General features: G+C 44.5%; 1 protein-coding gene and 1 long non-coding RNA gene across 5 annotated transcripts; one reads left to right on the top strand and one right to left on the bottom strand.

Moving 5' to 3' along the window:
* Nucleotides 1–10,593: 10,593 nt before the first annotated feature.
* LOC125545973 (nascent polypeptide-associated complex subunit alpha-like protein 1) lies at nucleotides 10,594–13,511 on the top strand. The gene is made up of 4 exons (XM_048710048.1): nucleotides 10,594–10,761; nucleotides 11,656–11,740; nucleotides 12,607–12,731; nucleotides 12,815–13,511. The coding sequence occupies exons 1-4, from the start codon at nucleotides 10,711–10,713 to the stop codon at nucleotides 13,148–13,150; spliced, it is 597 nt and encodes a 198-aa protein (XP_048566005.1). The 5' UTR covers nucleotides 10,594–10,710; the 3' UTR covers nucleotides 13,151–13,511.
* Nucleotides 13,512–14,387: 876 nt separating this feature from the next.
* On the bottom strand, nucleotides 14,388–16,727 carry LOC125549246. 4 transcript variants are annotated; one of them, XR_007301288.1, is made up of 4 exons: nucleotides 15,959–16,727; nucleotides 15,738–15,874; nucleotides 15,274–15,616; nucleotides 14,388–14,697 (listed from the first exon to the last, which is right to left on the bottom strand). It is a non-coding gene; the product is annotated as an uncharacterized LOC125549246 (long non-coding RNA). The 4 variants fall into 4 exon arrangements; XR_007301290.1 differs by having other exon boundaries at nucleotides 15,196–15,616; XR_007301289.1 differs by having other exon boundaries at nucleotides 15,168–15,616.
* Between the last annotated feature and the right edge of the window lie 5,436 nt (nucleotides 16,728–22,163).

Genomic DNA, 22,163 nt, shown 5'->3' on the forward strand with positions numbered 1-22,163 from the left:
CCTCATTGCTTCACAGAAGAATTATGTCCTTGATGCACCACTAGGTGACAGACCTATTGCAGGAGCAGATGCAGACATTATGAACGTTTGGTTAGCTCAATATGATGACTACTTGATAGTTTAGTGCACCATGCTTAACGGCTCAGAATCGGGACTTCAAAGACGTTTTGAACGTCATGTACCATATGAGATGTTCCAGGAGTTGAAGTTAATATTTCAAGCAAATACCCGAGTTGAGAGATGTGAAGTCTCCAACAAGTTCTATAGCTAAAAGATGGAGGAGAATAGCTCAAGCAGTGAGCATGTGCTCAGATTGTCTGGGTACTACAATCGCTTGAATCAAGTGGGAGTTAATCTTCCAGATAAAATAGTGATTGACAGAATTCTCTAGTCACCATCATCAAGTTAGTAGAACTTCGTGATGAACTATAATATGCAAGGGATGACGAAAACAATTCCCAAGCTCTTCGCGATGCTAAAATCGGCGAAGGTAGAAATCATGAAAAAACATCAAGTGTTGATGGTTGACAAGACCACTAGTTTCAAGAGAAAGACAAAGGGAAGAAGGGGAACTTCAAGAAGAACGGCAAGCAAGTTGCTGCTCAAGTGAAGAAGCCCAAGTTTGGACCTAAGCCTGAGACTAAGTGCTTCTACTACAAAGGGACTGGTCCCTAGAAGCGGAACCACCCCAAGTATTTGGCGGATAAGAAGGATGGCAAAATGAACAAGCTATATTTGATATACATTATTGATGTGTATTTTACTAGTGTTCGTAGCAACCCCTCGGTATTTGATACTGGTTCAGTTGCTAAGAGTAGTAACTCGAAACGGGAATTGCAGAATGAACAGAAACTAGTTAAGGGCGAGGTGACGATGTGTTTTGGAAGTAGTTCCAAGATTGATATGATCATCATCGCACACTCCCTATACTTTCGGGATTAGTGTTAAACCTAAATAAGTGTTATTTGGTGTTTGCGTTGAGCATGAATATGATTTGATCACGTTTATTGCAATATGGTTATTCATTTAAGTTAGAGAATAATTGTTGTTCTGTTTACATGAATAAAACCTTATATGGTTACACACCCAATGAAAATGGTTCGCTGGATCTTGATCGTAGTGATACACATATTCATAATATTGAAGCCAAAAAGATGCAAAGTTAATAATGATAGTGCAACTTATTTGTGGCACTGCCATTTAGGTCATATTGGTGTAAAACGCATGAAGAAACTCCATGCTGATGGGCTTTTGAAATCACTTGATTATGAATCACTTGATGCTTGTGAACCATGCCTCTTGGGCAAGATGAATAAAACACCGTTCTCCCGAACAATGGAGCAAGCAACAGATTTGTTGGAAATATACATACTGATGTATGTGGTCCGATGAATGTTGAGGCTCGCGGTGGGTATCGTTATTTTCTGACCTTCACAGATGATTTGAACAGATATGGGCATATCCACTTGATGAAACATAAGTCTGAAACATTTGAAAAGTTCAAAGAATTTCAGAGTGAAGTGGAAAATCGTTGTGACAAGAAAATAAGGTTTCTACGATCTGATCACGGAGACAAATATTTGAGTTATGAGTTTGGTCTTCAATTAAAACAATGTGGAATAGTTTCACAAATTCATGCCACCTGGAACACCACAGCATAATGGTGTGTCCGAACATCATAACCATACTTTATTGGATATAGTGCAATCTATGATGTTTCTTACCGATTTACCACTATAGTTTTGGGGTTATGCATTAGAGACAGCTGCATTCACGTAAAAAAAGGGCACCATCGAAATCCGTTGAGACGACACCTTATGAACTATGGTTTGGCAAGAAACCAAAGTTGTCGTTTCTGAAAGTTTGAGGCTGCGATGCTTATGTGAAAAAGCTTCAACCTGATAAGCTCAAACCCAAATCAGAGAAATGTGTCTTCATAGGATACCCAAAGGAAACTGTTGGGTACACCTTCTATCATAGATCCAAAGGCAAGACTTTTGTTTCTAAATTCGGAATCTTTCTAGAGAAGGAGTTTCTCTCGAAAGAAGTGAGTGGGAGGAAAGTAGAACTGGATGAGGTAACTGTACCTGCTCCCTTATTGGAAAGTAGTTCATCACAGAAATCTGTTCCTGTGACTCCTGCACCAATTAGTGAGGAAGCTAATGATGATGATCATGTAACTTCAGATCAATTTACTACCGAACCTCGTAGGTCAACCAGAGTGAGATCCACACCAGAGTGGTACGGTAATCCTATTCTAGAGGTCATGTTACTTGACCATGACGAACCTACGAACTATGAGGAAGCGATGATGAGCCCAGATTCCGCGAAATGGTTTGAGGCCATGAAATCTGAGATGGGATCCATGTATGAGAACAAAGTATGGACTTTGATTGACTTGCCCAAATGATCGGCGAGCCATTGAGATTAAATGGATCTTCAAGAGGAAGACGGACGCTGATAGTAGTGTCACTATCTACAAAGCTAGAATTGTCGCAAAAGGTTTTCGACAAGTTCAAGGTGTTGACTACGATGAGAGTTTCTCACTCGTATCTATGCTTAAGTCTGTCCGAATCATGTTAGCAATTGCCGCATTTTATGAAATCTGGCAAATGGATAAACAAAACTACATTCCTTAATGGATTTATTAAAGAATAGTTGTATATGATGCAACCAGAAGGTTTTGTTGATCCTAAAGGTGTTAACAAAATGTGCAAGCTCCAGCGATCCATCTATGGACTGGTGCAAGCATCTCGGAGTTGGAATATACGCTTTGATGAGTTGATCAAAGCATATAGTTTTATACAGACTTGCGGTGAAGCCTGTATTTACAAGAAAGTGAGTGGGAGCACTACAACATTTCTGATAAGTATATGTGAATGACATATTGTTGATCGGAAATAATGTAGAATTATTCTGCAAAGCATAAAGGAGTGTTTGAAAGGAGTTTTTCAAAGAAAGACCTCGGTGAAGCTGCTTACATATTGAGCATCAAGATCTATAGAGATAGATCAAAATGCTTGATAAGTTTTTTCAATGAGTACATACCTTGACAAGATTTTGAAGTAGTTCAAAATGGAACAGTCAAAGAAAGAGTTCTTGCCTGTGTTACAAGGTGTGAAATTGAGTATGACTCAAAGCCCGACCACGGCAGAAGATAGAAAGAGAATGAAAGTCATTCCCTATGCCTCAGCCATAGGTTCTATAAAATATGCCATGCTATGTACCAGATCTATTGTATACCCACACTAATTTTGGCAAGGGAGTACAAATAGTGATCTAGGAGTAGATCACTAGACAGCGGTCAAAATTATCCTTAGTGGAATAAGGATATGTTTCTCGATTATGGAGGTGACAAAAGGTTCGTCGTAAAAGGATTTCGTCGATACAAGTTTTGGCATTGATCCAGATGACTCTAAGTCTTCATCTGGATACATAATGAAAGTGGGAGCAATTAGCTAAAGTAGCTCCATGCAGAGCATTGTAGACATAGAAATTTACAAAATACATACGGATCTGAATATGGCAGACCCGTTGACTAAACTTCTCTCACAAGCAAAACATGATCACACCTTAGTACTCTTTGGGTGTTAATCACATAGCGATGTGAACTAGATTATTGACTCTAGTAAACCCTTTGGGTGTTGGTCACATGAGATGTGAACTATGGGTGTTAATCACATGGTGATGTGAACTATTGATGTTAAATCACATGGCGATGTGATCTAGATTATTGACTCTAGTGCAAGTGGGAGACTGAAGGAAATATGCCCTAGAGGCAATAATAAAGTCATTATTTATTTCCTTATTTCATGATAAATGTTTATTATCCATGCTAGAATTGTATTAACCGGAAACATAATACTTGTGTGAATACATAGACAAACAAAGTGTCACTAGTATGCCTCTACTTGACTAGCTCGTTGATCAAAGATGGTTATGTTTCCTAGCCATAGACATGAGTTGTCATTTGATTAACGGGATCACATCATTAGGAGAATGACGTGATTGACTTGACCCATTCTGTTAGCATAGCACTTGATCGTTTAGTATTCTGCTATTGCTTTCTTCATGACTTATACATGTTCCTATGACTATGAGATTATGCAACTCCCGTTTACCGGAGGAACACTTTGTATGCTACCAAACGTCACAACGTAACTAGGTGATTATAAAGGTGCTCTACAGGTGTCTCCGAAGGTACTTGTTGGGTTGGCGTATTTCGATATTAGGATTTGTCACTCCGATTGTCGGAGAGGTATCTCTGAGCCCACTCAATAATGCACATCACTATAAGCCTTGCAAGCATTGTAACTAATGGGTTAGTTGCGGGATGATGTATTACATAACGAGTAAAGAGACTTGCCGGTAACGAGATTGAACTAGGTATTGAGATACCGACGATCGAATCTCGGGCAAGTAACATATCGATGACAAAGGGAACAACGTATGTTGTTATGAAGTTTGACCGATAAAGATCTTCGTAGAATATGTTGGAGCCAATATGAGCATCCAGGTTCTGCTATTGGTTATAGACCGGAGACATGTCTCGGTCATGTCTACATAGTTCTCGAACCCGTAGGGTCCGCACGCTTAACGTTTCGATGATAGTTATATTATGGGTTTATATGTTTTGATATACCGAAGGTTGTTCGGAGTCCTGGATGTGATCATGGACATGATGAGGAGTCTCAAAATGGTCGAGACATGAAGATTGATATATTGGAAGCCTATGTTTGGATATCGGAAGTGTTCCGGGTGAAATCGGGATTTTACCGGAGTACCGGGAGGTTACCGGAACCTCCCGGGGGCTTAATGGGCCATAGTGGGCCTTAGTGGAGAAGAGGAGAGGCGGTCAGGGCAGGGTCGCGCGCCCCTCCCCCTGGTCCGAATAGGACAAGGAGAGGGGGGCGGCGCCCCCCCCTTTCCTTCCTCTCTCCCTCCTCTTTCCCCCTCCACTCCTAGTGCAACAAGGAAAAGGGAGGGAGTCCAGGAGTAGGACTCCCTCCTAGTGCGCCCCCTCTAGGCCGGCCGCACCTCCCCCCTTGCTCCATTATATACGGGGGCAGGGGGCACCCTAGAGACACAACAATTGATCGTTTGATCTTTTAGCCGTGTGCGGTGCCTCCCTCCACCATAGTCCACCTCGATAATACTGTAGCGGTGCTTAGGCGAAGCCCTGCGTCGGTAGAACATCATCATCGTCACCACGCCGTCGTGCTGACGAAAACTCTCCCTCAACACTCGGTCGGATCGGAGTTCGAGGGACGTCATCGGGCTGAACGTGTGCTGAACTCGGAGGTGTCGTACGTTCGGTACTTGATCGGTCGGATCATGAAGACGTATGACTACATCAACCGCGTTGTGCTAACGCTTCCGCCTTCGGTCTACGAGGGTACGTGGACAACACTCTCCCCTCTCGTTGCTATGCATCACCATGATCTTGCATGTGCGTATGAATTTTTTTGAAATTACTACGTTCCCCAACACTATTTTCGTGAACATATTGCAACACCCTACAATGAGGATCCCCCACGTTAGCGCGAGACGGAGGATACCATAGGACAACACCATAAATAAAATATACAATCATACCAACCAAGATCACGATTAACCCTAAGGAAAAAACGGATCTACTCAAACATTATATGATAGCCAAATATCATTGAAAAATAATATATGGAGTTGAGCACCATGTTTAAGTAGAGATTACAGCGGAGATAAGGGGTATTACACCGCTGCATAGAGGGGGAGAGAATTGGTGTTGATGGTAGCAAGATTTTTGATGTAGATCGCCATCATCATCCTAGCCACGACCGCACTCCGGCACCACCGGGAGAGAGGGAGAGAGAGCCCCATCCTTCTTCTTCTTCCTTGGCCTCACACCTAGATGGGAGGAGGGTTCCCCCTCTGGTCTATGGCCTCCATGGCGGCGGAGGGGCAGGAGCCCCTCCGAGATTGGATCTCCCTCTCTGTTCTCTTTTGTTTCGCGTTCCCAAAATCTGGCAGAAAACCGTTTATTATATTCCGGAAGATCCGTAACTCCGATTGCGCTGAATTTTTAACACGATTTCCCCCCGGATATAAGCTTTATTGCGCCCAAAGTAGAGCTCCAACTGACGTACGAGGTGGGCATAGGACACCTGGGTGCGCCCTGGTGGGTTGTGGTCACTGTAGGCCTCTCTTCTCTTGATACCAACTCCCAAAAATCACAAATATTCCAAAATAATTCTCCGTAAAATCATATTGCATTTGGACTTCGTTTGATATGGATTTTCTGTGAAACAAAAAACATAAACTTACACCGGGCACTGGGTCAATAAATTAGTCCAATAAATAATATAAAAAGTTGCCAAAATATGTAAAAGTTGTATAATATTGACATGAAACAATAAAAAATTATAGATACGACGGAGACGTATCAGTACCTTGTCTCGTTCCTATGACACCATTTGCACATCCAACATATGTATCTGTGGATGTTGCCTTTGGAGCATCGAAGTGGTGGTTCAACCTTCATGTTCTTCTTTGGCGACTCTTTATTCCCCCTCTTCCCTTAGAGGATGACATGGGGCCAGTTTTTGTTGTGAGCCTATATCGCCAAGCTTGTGGGAGTCGGTGGTTCGATCCATCATTGGCAGCCTAGCCACTAGTCAACAGGTTCTTATGGCTGTGATCGACTGCGACATGTGGTGTGGCGTGGCACTCTCAGAGGAAGCGCTTCTACGTGTGCCCTATAGGTGTCTTCAGAGCTCTTTGATATGTTGTACTTTGTTGCCTTTACTTTTGCCTCTTCGGTTCGTTGTATCTTTTTTTTTTTTGAAACGAGGCAAAAGATTTGCCATTTTCATTGATTAAGCAGAAAAGAGTTGCCCGGTTAATTAAAGGAAAACTGGGCGAAAACCTAGATTACAACCCCACACAGACGACCTGGCCACAAACGCCAAACAATCGACCGAAGCGTCGAGGACTTGACAGCTCCGATTTTATTGAAGAGCTTCACATGAGAAAGTTGCACGCCTCGCACCGACCTAGTCCAACGCAACACCCGGAGAGTACCGCCCGCTGAAAACCACCCTCATGGAGTCATCGTTGCCGCAATGGCGTTGCCGACCGCAGCTCCGACTTCTCTGTCACAGCACGAAACCAGCATAGGCGCACCCATTAGCGCACTAGACCGTCGACATCAAAAGGACAAGTCGCGACCCAGCTTCGCTCGCCACCATCGTTGTCGCCACACGAGTCGCAACGCCAAACCGCCTAAATCACCGGACGGACACCAACCGACCGCAATGTTGTGCACGTCCAGCCCGCCGGAAGCACCAAAGGAACCAAGATCTTCAAGACGGCGCCCTAAAGAGGGAAAACGATGCTGAAGACGCCGCCGCCGCCCGACCCTGCAACAGAATCTTGGCTTTCACCTGAAGATCTAGATCCGGAAGGTGAGGATGCGCAGATCTCCTCGGCGACGCCTCCAAGGAGGATAGCGATGCCCACAGACGCCGTCGCCGCCGGCCGGCAAGCACCGGCCAGGCTTTCACCCGGAGTAGCACAGCCACCACTCCCACGCAGTACCTCCACTGGTCCACGCACCCCTACGCAGCGAGCACGCCAACGCTGCGCAGGGCCTCCTCCTTCCTCGTCGCCGACAAACGCAGGCGAGCCAGAACAGACCAATCCCAGCCAGATCTGGTACCCACACCCGCTGCACCGCGGTGAGCCGCCCACAGCCGCCGCAAATCACCTGAGTCGGACGGGAGGGCTGCCACCCTGCCCCAGATCCGCCAGGCCGAGCCGCCGGACGGCCGCTTGAAGCCCTCCACATCGAGCCACCGATGCAGACGAGCCGGATCCAGCCGCAGCCGGCCAGATCCATAGGCCGCCACCTCCAGCGCACGCAACACGTTGAGACGGCAGGAGTCGAGTAGTGTCAAGGAGCGCGTGAAGCCGACGCAACTCGACCCCCAGGCAAACCACGGCGGCGCCAGAGCAGCCAGGCAGCGCAGCAGAGAGGAGCCGAGCCTCCCCCACCGCGAGACCCCACAGCCAGGCCGAGAGATGCCCCGCCGCCGCCGTCCGCCGCGCGGGCTTAGCCCGGCGGCGTCCTCCGGCAACGGCGAGGTGAGGGAAGGAGGCGGGGAGGGGTCCGGTGGCGCTGGATTGGGGATTCCGCCCGAGCCGCCTGAGAGGCGACGCGGGGGGCGGGGTTTTTCAGAAGGTGGGATTGTTCGTTGTATCTTTATACTTGTGTGGGGGTGTTTTTCCCACTTGGTTTTATGACATGCAGGGACCGTTTGCCAAAAAAAACACTATAAAAGGGGACCTCCTACATGCCGCTCTTCGCGGCAAACAACCGTAGTTTCGCATAGGCGGGTGTCTACCCGAGCCGGTCCATGAAGAAAACAGCTGCGAGCACGTACTGTAGTAGCTAAAAAAGTAGCCGCCCTCGCACGGGAGCGATCACAACATCTCATGTAAGAGACCACGCACAACAACCAATTGAGCTAATGAGGGGTATTGAACAAAGAGCAGTGTAAAATATTTAAAACCAACATCCAACACAGAACCGACATATTTTTAGAATTTCAAACGCAACTTTTTTTCTAAAACAACCCTGAGTGTCTTATGAAACACAAACACTTTTCAACTTTTTAAATATTTTTCAAAAAAACGGAAACATTTAAAAAAGAGGAACATTATCTTAATTTCCGAACATACTTGGAAAACAGGAATATTTTTTGAAATTCTAAAAATATTTTAATTGTGAAAAAATTGGAAACATAAATTTTTTCATGTGAACAAATTTGGAAAGCAGGGGCAAAATTGCCAAATTTTTTTGAATTTGTGAACAAAATTTTAAAACATGACAGTTTTCTGAATTTGTGAAGAAATTTTGAAAATGTGAACATTTTCCAAATTTTGAGAACAACTTTCAAAAATGTTTTTTTTAAATCCGGAACAATTTGTAATTTGTGAACAAAATTTTATAACGTGAGTATTTTTCGAATTTATGAACAAATTTTCAAACTTGAATATTTTTTAAAATTTTGAAATTTTTTCGAAAATTGGGATATATTTGTGAAAACAAACATTTCTGAGTTTCTGAACAAAATTTAAAGGGAAAACTCTTTTTCAAATTTGGAACATTTTTTGAAAATAAGAGAACAATTTTTTAAACTGTAAAATTTTATGAAATTTCTAAACAAAAAACTAAAAATAGGAACATTTTCTGAAAATTTGAACAAAATTCTAAAATTTCGTTTTTTCAAATTTCTGATAATGTTAGTTGAAATAAAAAATAAAGCAAGAAGAAAGAAATGAAAAAAGACTGAAAATAAAAAGAAAAAAAGAAAAATGAAAGAAAATAAAAAATAAATACAACAAAAGTAATATAAATAGAGAAACCGGTTCGAGAACTTCTAGAAGGTACCCAAAAACAGAAAAACCGGCTTGGAAGATCATAGAAGGTTCCTAAAACCAGGTATGGCTGAACGCTAAACTTGCCGGCCTATCCCGAGCGCTCAATCCGATGGCGAGTGTGTAACCGCGACTGTTTGCCGCAGAGAGCGGCAAATAGGGTTTCCCCAGTATAAGGTACTCCCTCCATTCCATAGTTCTTGTCGTATGTAATTGCTAATTGGACTACATTCCATAATTCCATTTCAAGTCCGAGTCTGAAATTACAAACATTAGTAGAATGCATGTGCGTTGCCAAAGGCTTTTTGGAAGAAAAAAATGATGCTACTCACGGTGCTAAAATACGAGAACAATGCATGTCTCAACTACCAAACATCTCAGATCCTCGTTTCTCAGCTAACGCGCTTCTTAAATCAATTACAACTATCTTTTTATAAATTAAGAAAGTTCGACTCAGATACTAAAACTATATAAAAAACATATAATCATGTCTTCTTCTGAATAAAAATACTGTAGTACAGAACAGATTAAGTTATTGTGACCGCTATTAATATTTATCTTCTAGTGCAAATATTTATATGCCCAGTTATTGTGACGGCTATCAATATTTATCTTCTAGAGCAGATACTTATATGCGGAAGAGACATACATTTGCAAGTGTTTCTTGCTGGCAAAACCTACGTTAAGCTACAATAAGTAAAGCGTAGCATAAAATTTGAGATGGGCATAGCACAACAAAGATGTAGAGGCCAGCTTGCCTCCTTTTCAGAGGAAAAAACAACTTGATTGCACAGAAAAAACAACTTGATTGATCCTACTTTCGGTCCTTACATTCACACGCCAATTTGGCCTCACCTCTGCGCCTCAGCCTCACTTTTGAAAGCCTGCAAGCAAGCAAGAGATAGGTGTGAGCACAATATTTTGCAATCAAATGAGAGAGAGTCACGGAGGAATTAGCATTTTCTCCCCAATATAAGGTAGTTCTTGTCGTGCGTAATTGCTAATTGGACTACATTCCATAATTCCATTTCAAGTCCGAGTCTGAAGTTACAAACAAAATAGTGAAAATAAGCTCTGTATGAGCCCATCCAAGATAAACTGAACCGTGGATGCCCCGGCCCAAATGGCACATCCCACCGACCCAAGTCCACAAAAACCCAACACGACGACACGAGTCAAGCGCGTCTCTTCCCCACTTCCCCTCGTCCCTCCTAGCTTGACTAGCTAGGGTTTTACTTTCCCCTCCGCCCTCCGGCAAGTTCTTACCGGCGCACCCGGCCTCGCCCCATCACCATGACGCTCGCCGAGCTGCTCCGCGCCGATCTCGAGGAGCACGAGATCGAGGTGATCCTCCATTCCGACCCCTCCCCCCTCTCCGATCTGGTGCCGTGTCAGACAGAAAATGATTATTTCGCCTCTCCCTGCTTGTTCGGGTCCTACGTCGGCTTATTTTGTTGCGGCAGCGGTGTCAGGACGGTAGATCTCGTCTGTTTATGTCGCCTAGGTTGCAGAGCTTTGTCCTTGTTTCTGCGCTTATCCTGCAATTTTCCATGGGGGAGGGCAGCGGCCCAGCCCAGGCCTTGTGATGCCTGCTGTCCATCTAGGAGTTCAGTTTCAGAGTTTGCTAATACTACTATCCTTTGGTATTTCTGGAGCCAACTTTGTTGTGATAGGCCCTGTGATTGGTGACTTGTTTGTCAGCTGTTCCTTATTATATACTGATTGTGGTTCCCTTTTGTTGCGTATTGAAATGCTACTGTCGTTTATTATGGATACAAAATCTGAAGGGAGTTTTAAGGGAGCATAGAGAAATCATTCAACTTTGGTGATTTCTATAGTAAAAATGTGGCCTTGTTTGTTTGAAATTAGCTTTGGAAGTCTGTTAGAAACCTAACTACCTTGTGCTTATGCTTATATGCTGTACGCCATATTTTCTGTAGCAACAATGCAGATGTGTGAGCATAACTTTCTGTTGTCAACACAGACGACAGTTCCTTGTTATTTACATACTCTTCTTCTTTCTGCTTTTGGACTGTCATTTCCTTTGATCTTCTGCTGATGCTACTTAGTATGTACTCACATCTTCTTGCTGGGATGATAAAATTGTTCGTAGACTGTTTACCTGTTTTTCATTTCTGCTTATGGATAACTCTGTTTTTATTACTCTGCATGTCCCCTGTTTAGTGTTTACTGCTTACAACAGTCAAGTAATATGATCTTTTAATGCATACTCTTAAGGAAGATGAGCCTATCCTTGAGGATGATGATGACGACGAAGATGATACCGAGGATGAGGATGAAAAAAATGACGATGATGTTGAGGGTATGTTGTAATTCTGTGGTTACTTTTGTTCAGTTCAAGACTTCAAGTAGCCACTTAGCTACAGATAAGCCTATTTCTTATTGTAATGCTGCCTTGTTCTAACATAAATTTAAACTTCGGAAGTTATTGACCATACCAAAATTTCAAATCAAACTTTACTTATCCGTATTGACCTCTTTTGGTTCATTTTGACCTGTTTTCTATTTGCCGATTAGACAATAGCCAGTTTGTACCCTCTAATATTCTGTTCTTTCCATACCATTGCTATGCCTTTGTGGTTTTTATTCTTATTTTTTTGGACTCTATCATATTTACTTATTCCTGTATTATTCAGAACTGTCTCTACACAGTTTATAGTTTCCTTGAGTACTGCCTGCCATTTGTATATAATATTCACCTATGTACTGTGGTGGCACGTTGTATCAATATTAATCTGCATTAACATATGCATGAATGTTCGTATGTAGCATTTAGTTTGATAGGAGCAAATCCTCTAATGCAAACTCTTGCTTTTGCTATTATAGTCCTGCTATGTGAACCATTTCGATGCATTTAGTATGACGTGATGCTGGAACTAACATTATACGAGTAGCTAATCCTTTGTACCTTACCTAAGAGGCAAAACAAAAGGGATATCTTGTTCATTTTTAGAAAATATGATAATTGATACCAACAAGACTTGACTGCAGTCACAGTTTCTGTTCGGTCTTGCTTGAGAAAAGGGATGTGTTGTTTGAATGTTACACTTGCCATTTCCAGTGGTTAAAAATAAAAATTCATGGAGTGAACTATGTCTAGTTGTAGAATTCTGGTCTTATGCAAAATTTAGAAAGTCTTGACAATATATCTGTGCTTTCTGGGACTAGGAGGTGATGCTGGTGGAAGATCTAGGCAGAGTAGGAGTGAGAAGAAGAGCAGGAAAGCCATGGAGAAGCTTGGCATGAAGGCCATTACTGGTGTGAGCCGTGTAACTATCAAGAAGAGCAAGACCGTGAGCATCTTGACCACTTCAGGCCATTGTTCCCTATATGCTGGTGGTTGTTGCACTGTCTTAACTTTTCCACATAATTGCAGGTTATGTATGTCCTCTCGAAGCCAGATGTGTTCAAGAGCTCGCAGTCAGACACCTATGTCATGTTCGGGGAGCTCAAGGTCGAGGACCCGAGCACTCAGCTGCCGACACAAGCGGCGGAACAGTTCAAGGCGCCAGGCCTGAGCAGTGTGATCTCGAAGGACGAGCCATCCGTGGCAACAGCCCAGGACGATGAGGAGGTCGATGACACTGACGTTGACCAGAAGGACGTCGAGCTCGTGATGACGCAGACCTCGGTGTCGAGATCCAGGGCTGTGAAGGTGCTCAAGGCTGTGGATGGCGACATTGTCAGCGCCATCATGGAGTTGACTAACTAGGCGCTAGAAGGTGGAATTTTGTCCTGATAGCAGGGTGTGGGATTGCAAAGCAGTTTCTGGTCATGTCAGCTTGAAACTTGAATGTTGCAGTTGCTGGATTGGTAGCTCTGTTTTTCTGTTAACCAAACTAGTACTCTCATGTAGGTTTCCTAGGCGATTTAACATCTGATGTTCAGCAAACTGCATGCTCTTTTGGGAAAATCTGAATCTTCTGTGCACCAAATTTTGTTTTCAAATGCATGTATTCGTGTTTGAGGCAATATCTATGTCGTTCGAGTTAGCTATTAGATTTTATTCCCAAACTCCAACCATTGTGACATTGTGTGATTTAGAAACAATTAAGATCGGACTCCTTCAGTTTTGCGTGACGAGCATTTTCTGCTGTTGATAAGATGAACAGCTTTGAAGAGTCTTTGGGTATGTTTGCATTTTGACAAAAGTATACCACACCAAATTTGTTGCTTTGACCATATCCATTTAATCTGTTTTTGTTTGGAGGATGGTTGTCAACTTCTTGCATATACTAGTAAACGTGCACGTGCGACGCACATATAAACCGGACGATATATTTCCTCATTCATCCTAGTTAAGAGGCAATTATTCAAAAAAAAAATAAGAATATTTTGCATGGCATGAAACGACAAATGTTACGGTCTCATTCGGGAAACGGTTGCGCCTATTGTGATGTATAGGAAAAATTAATATGGCTTGAAACGATGAATGTTCATGTCTCTGACACACAAATATACATGAAACTGGACAACGCCCTAACTAACATGGAACTGCCATTAGGCGTAAATTTCAAAGTCATTAAATAAGCTAATCTATGTTCAATAAACCTTTCTATCCCAAATTTCATAGAACTCGCAACTCCCTAACTAATATGGAATTACCATTAGCCGCAAATTACAAAGTCAATGAATAAGCTAATGCTAGTATACAATTCTAGTGAGCACCTTAATTTTTAGACTAATGAAATAGCCAATGTTCTACAAAATAAATGGATTTGAAACTACCTAGTGGGCTACAATCCTAGTAATTGAGCAATCCATACACACTTTTTATAATAAATGGATTTTGCTTGAATATAGCAAACTAACTTGCCGTACAGTTCTACAATAGAAAATCCAGAACCATAGAAGTACAGGGAGATTGAAAAAGCATGTCTGACGTGTTCTTCGCAGCAGATAATTTTGGTATTTTCTTCTAAATCAAACTTACTCTATATGCCATGAACTGAACCAAACTGAAGTATACTTATTAAATCTAGACTAACCACACTCTTCTAATACATCAATCAGGAAACAGTTTCAAAATATATACAAATAAGAGCATCCTGAGTAGGTTACTTGTTAGTCACAACAGACACAAATTTCAAATTTCCTTCAAGAAATAACATCATTGGTACTATGGCTTATGGTCAGTAGTGTCGCTAATGGTCAAATACATTACACTTCACTGGAAAACTTTAGAACACCGGAGCAAATACTTTTAGCAGTTTGAACTTCAGACATAATTGTCTTGAACAAATATCCAACTGTAGCACTCTGCACATGGGGGAAAAAACCCATGGTTAGATACTATGCACTGGAAAAAATAAGTTTGAAATACGAAGGTCTAAGATTTCAGAGTATTGCGTCATCTCATATGAAACTAATAATTTGGGAACAATTCCTACATGCCTAGCACCAAGAGCAAAGATATTTGTACGAGCATAATGAGTAGAATTCAATTCTGAATATAAAGAAAAGGCCACAAAGATGACTTTGGTTTTCATTGCCATGTGAGAATCGAGACTTGAATATTTCATCATTCACGTCCGATGACATACAATATACTCATACAGCTCCTTGCATTAGTGTTTTCATAATTAACAAAATGAATAAAAAGGCTAGAAATAGAGCCTTATGTGCGATCAATGCAGCATACTACTAAACAATGGATCCAGAATGCACCGGAGCTAGTCTGGAAGGCAGAAAACAAAAGGCCTCTTTAAAGACCTTGAGAGAAAAAATACCATGGAAAGTAAAGGTTAAATATCGGACCAAATCATTATCCTTGGGGCCAATCCTGTATTAGTAATACAGATGGTCTAAAATGTTCTGCGGGGTCTAGCTCGAGACCTGTGCATGGCCGGAAGAGATGACCTCATGGAGGGTGGTGCCATGGAGGTTGCACCTGTACATCAGAATAGTAGACCAACTCATATTTTAGAATGAAGATGGTCCATTTGTATCTCCTATTTGGAGTTCGTATTACCAATTGGAAAAGAGGAATTATGAGTGACATCGACATTATCTTTGTTTGAGGCCTGTTTTCCTTTTAGCCGCGCAATCTGTTGCTTATTTAAGCACTCTGCCCTCTGGTCCTTGGATAGGCCGGCATACCAACTGGTGCCACTTCTTAACTTTCAGCCACCATTTACTTCTTCAAGACGATGACTCGCGGAGCTTATAGATGTACACCCTACAATAAAATAGGAGATGAATTTATAAACAAGTAGTAATAGGTGCAACAATACAATCTAATATGAAGTGGATGAATATCCCATCTGTATGTGTGTTGGTTATGTTGCTAAAAGCATTACATTGCACAGACCCTACTGAAGAAGCATGTATGTGTGCCATCGGATCATGGGTAACACTATCCCCAGCTGAAGGAATCTTCTGTTGGAGGTTTACACGACGCCGGTGCAGGGATGTTGGAGGTTTACACTATCCCTATCTGTATGTGATTTAAAATGTCAGGGTTATGTATCAACATATGTACAGATTGCCCGTCTTCAGTAGCAGACGACAAGAGGCGTACCACATCAGCGATGACGATGTCAATTTCTTTGACGAAGCTCTCTCTCTCTTCTCATACTCGGCAGCGGTTTGAAACAAAAAGAGCAGCAACAAAAAAGGTTCAGACAAATTAAAACGTGATTTCATTTTTTTCTTTTGAAAATCAAAGGAGAATAAGATAAGAATAAGTTGAAAGCATTCATGATTCATCCATGTCGATCCCACGGACCTTGGCGATCATGCCAACGCCCATCTCCATGGAGAGCTTGGTGAGGAAGAGGTCGTCGACGAGGAGGCACTCCCTGAACCCTCTGAAGCCCAGCAGCCAGCGGAGCAGCGGCGAGCGCTCCATCTCCGCGAAGCGCTGCACGCCGTCACCCGTGACGTGGCCACCCTCCACTGCCGCGGCGAGGTCCGCCGGCAGGCTGGAGAGCTTCCTCCCCTCCTGCGCCAGCACGAATAGCGCCTCCCCCGGTGGCCGCCCCACTCGCCGCCGCCGTCCCCTATTTCGCGATGGCGGCTGCCGCCGTTGTTGTTGCCGCCGCCGTTGTCGTTGCCGTTGTTGCCGAGGAGGGCGAGGGGGAGGAGGGTGGGGAGGAGGGGGCGGGGAATGGCAAGGTGGAGGCGGAGTGGGAGGGAGCGGAGGAGGGAGAGGCGGGAGGGGGGATTCTGGCTATGAAGGCGGGGGTGGAGGTGGAGCTGGCCGAGGTGGGGTGAGGAGGATTGGTGGCGGTGGGCGGAGGGGGAGGAGTGCAGCATTGGGGAGTAGGAGGCCATGGCTGGCGGCGAGGGGAGGGGGGGATGGGGAAGGCGGCGGCAGGGACGACATGAGGAGGATAGGAGCAACCGACGGGAGAGCGTGGGGCTCGCGTGGGTTTTTTTTCCTCGAGCGTGGGGGACGGATGACGGGGGTCGATCGTGGGATTAGTGGGATGAGCTAACCGTGGTTTGCTGCTAAACATTCAGATGATTTGGACGGTTAGATCTTTTGATTAGATGGATGAGATAAATTGGTTCTCCGCCCTCTTGTGTTTTTATAGGGGTAGTAGATAAATACTGTTTTGTCAAACTCTGGTTTGTTTTCCTGGCGAATGTTCCAACTTATGGGCAATCAAAACCTCAACCATTATTTCCACTAGCTATGTTTTCATCTGAGGCATAAACCAAACATACACTTGGCCTCTTGGTGCCCACAAGGCCATCCAAAGGCTTGTGCAAAGTCCTGCAGATACATCGTTTTCTCTGAGTCAGTTTTAATCTTTTGATGCATATATGTAATGCTAAGCTGTAAATTGTGCTCCGGTAAAAAAGTAAGGTTGTCAATCGTACTACTGGAGAAAAAGAGAAATGTAGACCGATGAACTTAATGTGATGTGTACTTTGGCGGATTCTCCGCTTCCTGCACACGAAACTGCACGAGCGCCTTTCTCTGTCTTGGCCTGTTTATCTCCCGTCGGTTTTTTCTATCCTCTAGTGGCCCTATGAATCTCAACTGCCTCCACCTCGCGAGTCCACCCACCGCGCTTCCTCTCTCCTACCACCACCGTTGTTCTGGAGGGGCATAGCGATTCCGACAACCAATGATGCGACAAGCTACACTCTCCTGGTTCTGAATGTGCACACCGCTAGGTTCTCATGAGTCAATTGAGGGGGGCCGAGGAGGAGAGGCATGACGCCACAAAGTTGTGTGGCACCTCCGGCAGATCTGCACTGCCGTCTTCTCATGTTGGCTCCTCCGCGTGTTAGTCAGCGCTGCAATTGCAATTGCTTTGTTTCCTAAAAAATACTTGCAATTCTGGCCAATCGACACCCCATACGATTTCTAAAGATGATGTGTTTCCATATGCCTAACATTCATATTTCATAGCAGATTGCGTCACCCAAACCATCTTTCATTGTCACGTCTCTCTCTCTCTTCATGTTTGGCTGAGAAAGTATTGGTCAGGCTTCCCTTGCCGAAAAAGGATTCCCCCCGCTATGTATTCCAAAGCAACCAACACCGATACAAGGATAGCTGGAGTGAACAGCACAGCAAACCCAAAAGAAAAAGAAGAAGAAACAAATGCCAACAACGGCAGCTCGACAAAGCGCGGATGACCCGCCACCGTTACGCCCTCCAGACACAAACCACCACAACCCGAGGCTTCGAACCACCGCGTACCAAGCAGCACCTCCAAGAAGGATTGCGACGCCGACGCTGCTGCTGCCCGGACATGTTCTAGAGTTTCCCCCGGCACGCGGAGGGAGGTGGGGGATGGATATCACCGACACCCTCCAGGGAGGAATGGTGGCACCCGCAGGTGTCACCGCATCGAAGCCGAAAAACCGGCAAGGATTTCTCCCGCACTCCATCCCCACCGCCCAACGGACCGGAGCCGACCAGCCAGACCACCGCCCACCAGCATGCGTCATCACGGTTGCGCCGCCACCCACACCGCCTCACTGCGGACACCAACACGAGGCCAAAAGGACTGGAGAGAAGCGCCCCGTGGAGGGAGAAGCAACACCGAAGCCGAACGGGAGGGAACCATCTCCATCGCCATTGTGCGGGAGGCCAGAACCTCCGGCACCGTCGCGGTAGCCGTCCGGACGCGGCAGCAGGGCATGCCAGGCCACCCCTGACCTAGCCAGGCCCGAAACAGGCCCGCTAAGCCCCGCCGCCACGCTGCAGCAAGCCGGCGATGGCGCCGCCAGCACCCTGCCGTTCTTCGCCTCTCCCCCGCCTCCTGGAGGATGCGCCGCAGCCGCACCCCATCGCCAGCCCGCCCGGGCCCAGATGGGGCCCGAAGGGCCTAGATCTGGGCTGAGCGGGCGCCGCCAGAACGCGCCGCCGCGCTACCCCGCCGCCAACGGCGACGCCACCGCCCAGCCATCCTCCCGTGCAGCTCCAGGACCCCGCCGCCACGCCGGACCGCCACCGCCTAGGGACACCCCCCAGCCCGCTCCGTCCCGCGCCAGAGGAGTGCCGAGAGGGGAATTGCGAGGGGGCCGCCGCCGCCAGCGTCGCCCGGGCCAGACCCGGCGGCGAGCGCCGACGACGGCGGCGGGGAGGGAAGGAGGAGGGAGGGTCGCTGGAGAAGGAGATCGGGGCGCGGTCGGTCGCCCGCGGAGGCGACGCGGTCGCGAGAGCCTGAAGAGCTCTTTCCGGCCAGGCTTCCCTTATAAGTGTCGGTCAGGCTTTGGCTGAGAAAAGTTGGTGAGCACATTAGCTTCCCTTATAATTGTAGTTTCTCCAAAGAGATTTGGTTACATCTGTGTGCCTTGCTCCATCACCCCTAGCTCACCCTAGTCTCTACAGTAAACACGGATTTGCCAAGCTAGTAAGAGATGGTGCGTTCGGAGCCTGAACTGATAGCCAAAGTTGTGCTCAACATTACAGCCTCGTACACCATATGAAATTTGTGTAACTAGCAAACTGCTCTAATCTTCGATGATACCATTACCACCTCCCTCCCCCTCGCGGTCGCATGTGTCCTTGAAGATTGCAAATGACATGTCATCCCTATTTACATTGTTAGAATAGCCTACTGCTATCTTTCTTCTGTAGAGCCTCTATTTTCCTTTTTGATCTGTGCTAGGTTGTAAATTTTATCCGTTCATGAATCAACTCCAAGCTGATATATACATACCATATAGCACAGTAGAAAATCTCAATATCATGGAGTTTAAAATCAATGGTTTCTACATCTAAGAAAAATCTCAGAGTTTGTGCAGCATGAAGCATCAGTGGTGGGATTGCCAGTGGTTCCATTGTAGCCAGATCAAACTTTTAGTTAGCATTCGCTATAGGATAGAAGGGATGGCTAGGAGCCTTCAGTCATGTCATCATGAATCGGAGTTGCATTTTTGCACATTTCAACTATTGAAATGTAGGTTTTGCAGTCCTTTAACGTCCGACCATGCGCTCTAGTGGAAGTTGGCTGTTTCATAGCCTTCCTGTTCAGCGATATACTCCAGGTTAACTATTATTGTGGGAATAATTATACAATGTTATTATCTTGCACCAGTCCCTAAGTCAAATACATCTTCACCAACCGTGTACGTCGTCGAAGGAGTCGGGACGTTGATGTCAGTATGCAGACCATCACATTTGCTACCTCTCCTCACGACCACGTCAAGCTCCTCCTGATCTGGCGCTTCCCCGGCAGTAATGGCGTGATCGTCTACAAGAGCTTGCACTTCCGCGCCTCATACTGAAATCATGAAGATAATTCCCTGCCTAGCTCCAAACCGCCTTGCAAGTGTGTTCGCTTGTGTTTTCAGGGAGGTACTGATTCTTTGCGTGCGTTTTCCAGGCAAGATTCACTCTCTTGTCCGCACTGTGAACGACCACCCTCTGTCAACCAGCGTTGTCCCTTTCCTTCCCGTGGATACTCTAGCTCTACAAGACCTGAGCCAATCAGAACAAAATCCTCCATGGAGAGTGTCCTTCCCAACAACTATTCTTTCCAGCGCAGTAATACTGCAGCAAGTGAGATAATTGGAAGGAATACCTCGTCCAAGAATGCCTTTCCGCACACCTCTCATTCCTAACGCACATTTATCTGATATACCAAATTAGTACAGCTAGTGTGGGTGTCTGGTATTCATCTCCTCTGATAGTTCAGGTAAAAGATGCTATAAGGTAGATAGGAGGGTACACAAGAAGACTGCATGCAAGGATAGGAGGCTGACATGCATGCTTTGGGCTTTATAGGTGTGACAATACCCATAGGTTGGTGCTCATGATAATTAGCTCCGATCCATATGAAAAGGCAATATTTCAGACAAATAACTATGTCTCCAACATGTGAAATATATTGTCATACAATATATGTGCCAATTCCTAAGTATATACTTCCTAATCGCCTTCATATACCTGAGCAGGTGACGCGAGGGACGAAATGTTTCGTTCTAGTTTAAGATTGAGAAAGTAACCACTAGAGGTGACGGGAAACATCACCTCCCATTGAAAATATAATCCACATTGATACATTAAGGTGTCAAACCCAAGTTTTGATTCCTGGTGGTCTTGGGGTACCACCACCCTCCTAACCAATTAACAACTAGTTAATTACCACTAATTCACCTGCTTTGTGAAACTTTTTGGTGTACCTACTTTGTTCACTAAAAGGATAACTTTTGTCTCGGTCAAAACACCGAGTGAGACCCATGAGCAACTCATATCCACAAGATAGCTCGCAAGCCCCTGCATGACAACACCAAGTACGCTCTTGAGGTGCAATCTATCGGCTACATATAACTGACAGGATGTGTCTTAGTTTTCTAAATATCTCTAATGATTGTTTTATGTCCTAGGATATACTCCTACTTAGCATTGAATATTGTCATGGTAATTAAAATAAAAGATATAGAACTGCTTTAACGTAAAAAAATCCCCTATTATTGTCTTTTTCCCGCCGCTGTTACATCTGGACTGGTCCTGCACGTCCTCAAACATTTTGGGGCATCGTTGTCACTTTATACCATGGTTTTCACTTTCAGTGAGATTTCAACAAAATTCACTGAATTTCATTAATTTCAGCAGACACTGAAATATTACTTTTCGGCCAAAAAAATTCAGCAATTTCAGTAGTACACATAAATTCAAATGTTTTTCAAAATTTTCAAATTTTTAATTGAATTCAAGTGAATGTTTCGGCCCTTTGACAGAAATGAAAACCGAAATTCGCTGAAATTTGATGATTTCAGTTGGTGCTGAAATTTTTCTGAAACTGAAATTGAAAACCATTACACAACCGTGGCACAAGTATCTGACTTCCTGGTTTCACTCTTATTGTTTACATAGTTTTCCTTGAATATGAAGGAAATGGCTATTTTGATTTGGTTCAAACTGCAAATTATTAAAATTCTTATACTGTTTGTGGGCTGATCACTCTTGAACTAATTATGCAAGTATTTCACTGGTGATAAAAAAAAAAATCAAATTTTGTGTACCAAAGGTTTTTCTCCTCAAAGCTATAGAAAATTAAATCAGAATAAATCGGAGGGCAAGCTGTGATGTATCTTTGCTTGGTCTCCCTTGCGCGAGCACACTACTGATATAGCTTTTTCGGCTTCACCCCATATAATTTTTCGGGGCGATGTGTTTCCATATGCCTCCCATTCATATTACATCGATCCAACCCATCATTTATTGTCAATGCACTCTCGTTGGGGAGCCTCGCCCATGTTCGTGTTTGTTTGATTTCTAGTACTATCCTAGTAACATAGTTATAGGCCGCAAG

Source organism: Triticum urartu, chromosome 3 (genome assembly GCF_003073215.2).
Source record: "Triticum urartu cultivar G1812 chromosome 3, Tu2.1, whole genome shotgun sequence".
NCBI lineage: Eukaryota > Viridiplantae > Streptophyta > Magnoliopsida > Poales > Poaceae > Triticum > Triticum urartu.

Bases quoted from the DNA above. Each gene is read 5' to 3' on its own strand.
- LOC125545973 (XM_048710048.1), top strand. From the start codon at position 10,711: ATGACGCTCGCCGAGCTGCTCCGCGCCGATCTCGAGGAGCACGAGATC. The intron at 10,762-11,655 runs GTGATCCTCCAT...CATACTCTTAAG, and splicing joins TCGAGGAGCACGAGATCGAG to GAAGATGAGCCTATCCTTGA. The intron at 11,741-12,606 runs GTATGTTGTAAT...TTCTGGGACTAG, and splicing joins AAATGACGATGATGTTGAGG to GAGGTGATGCTGGTGGAAGA.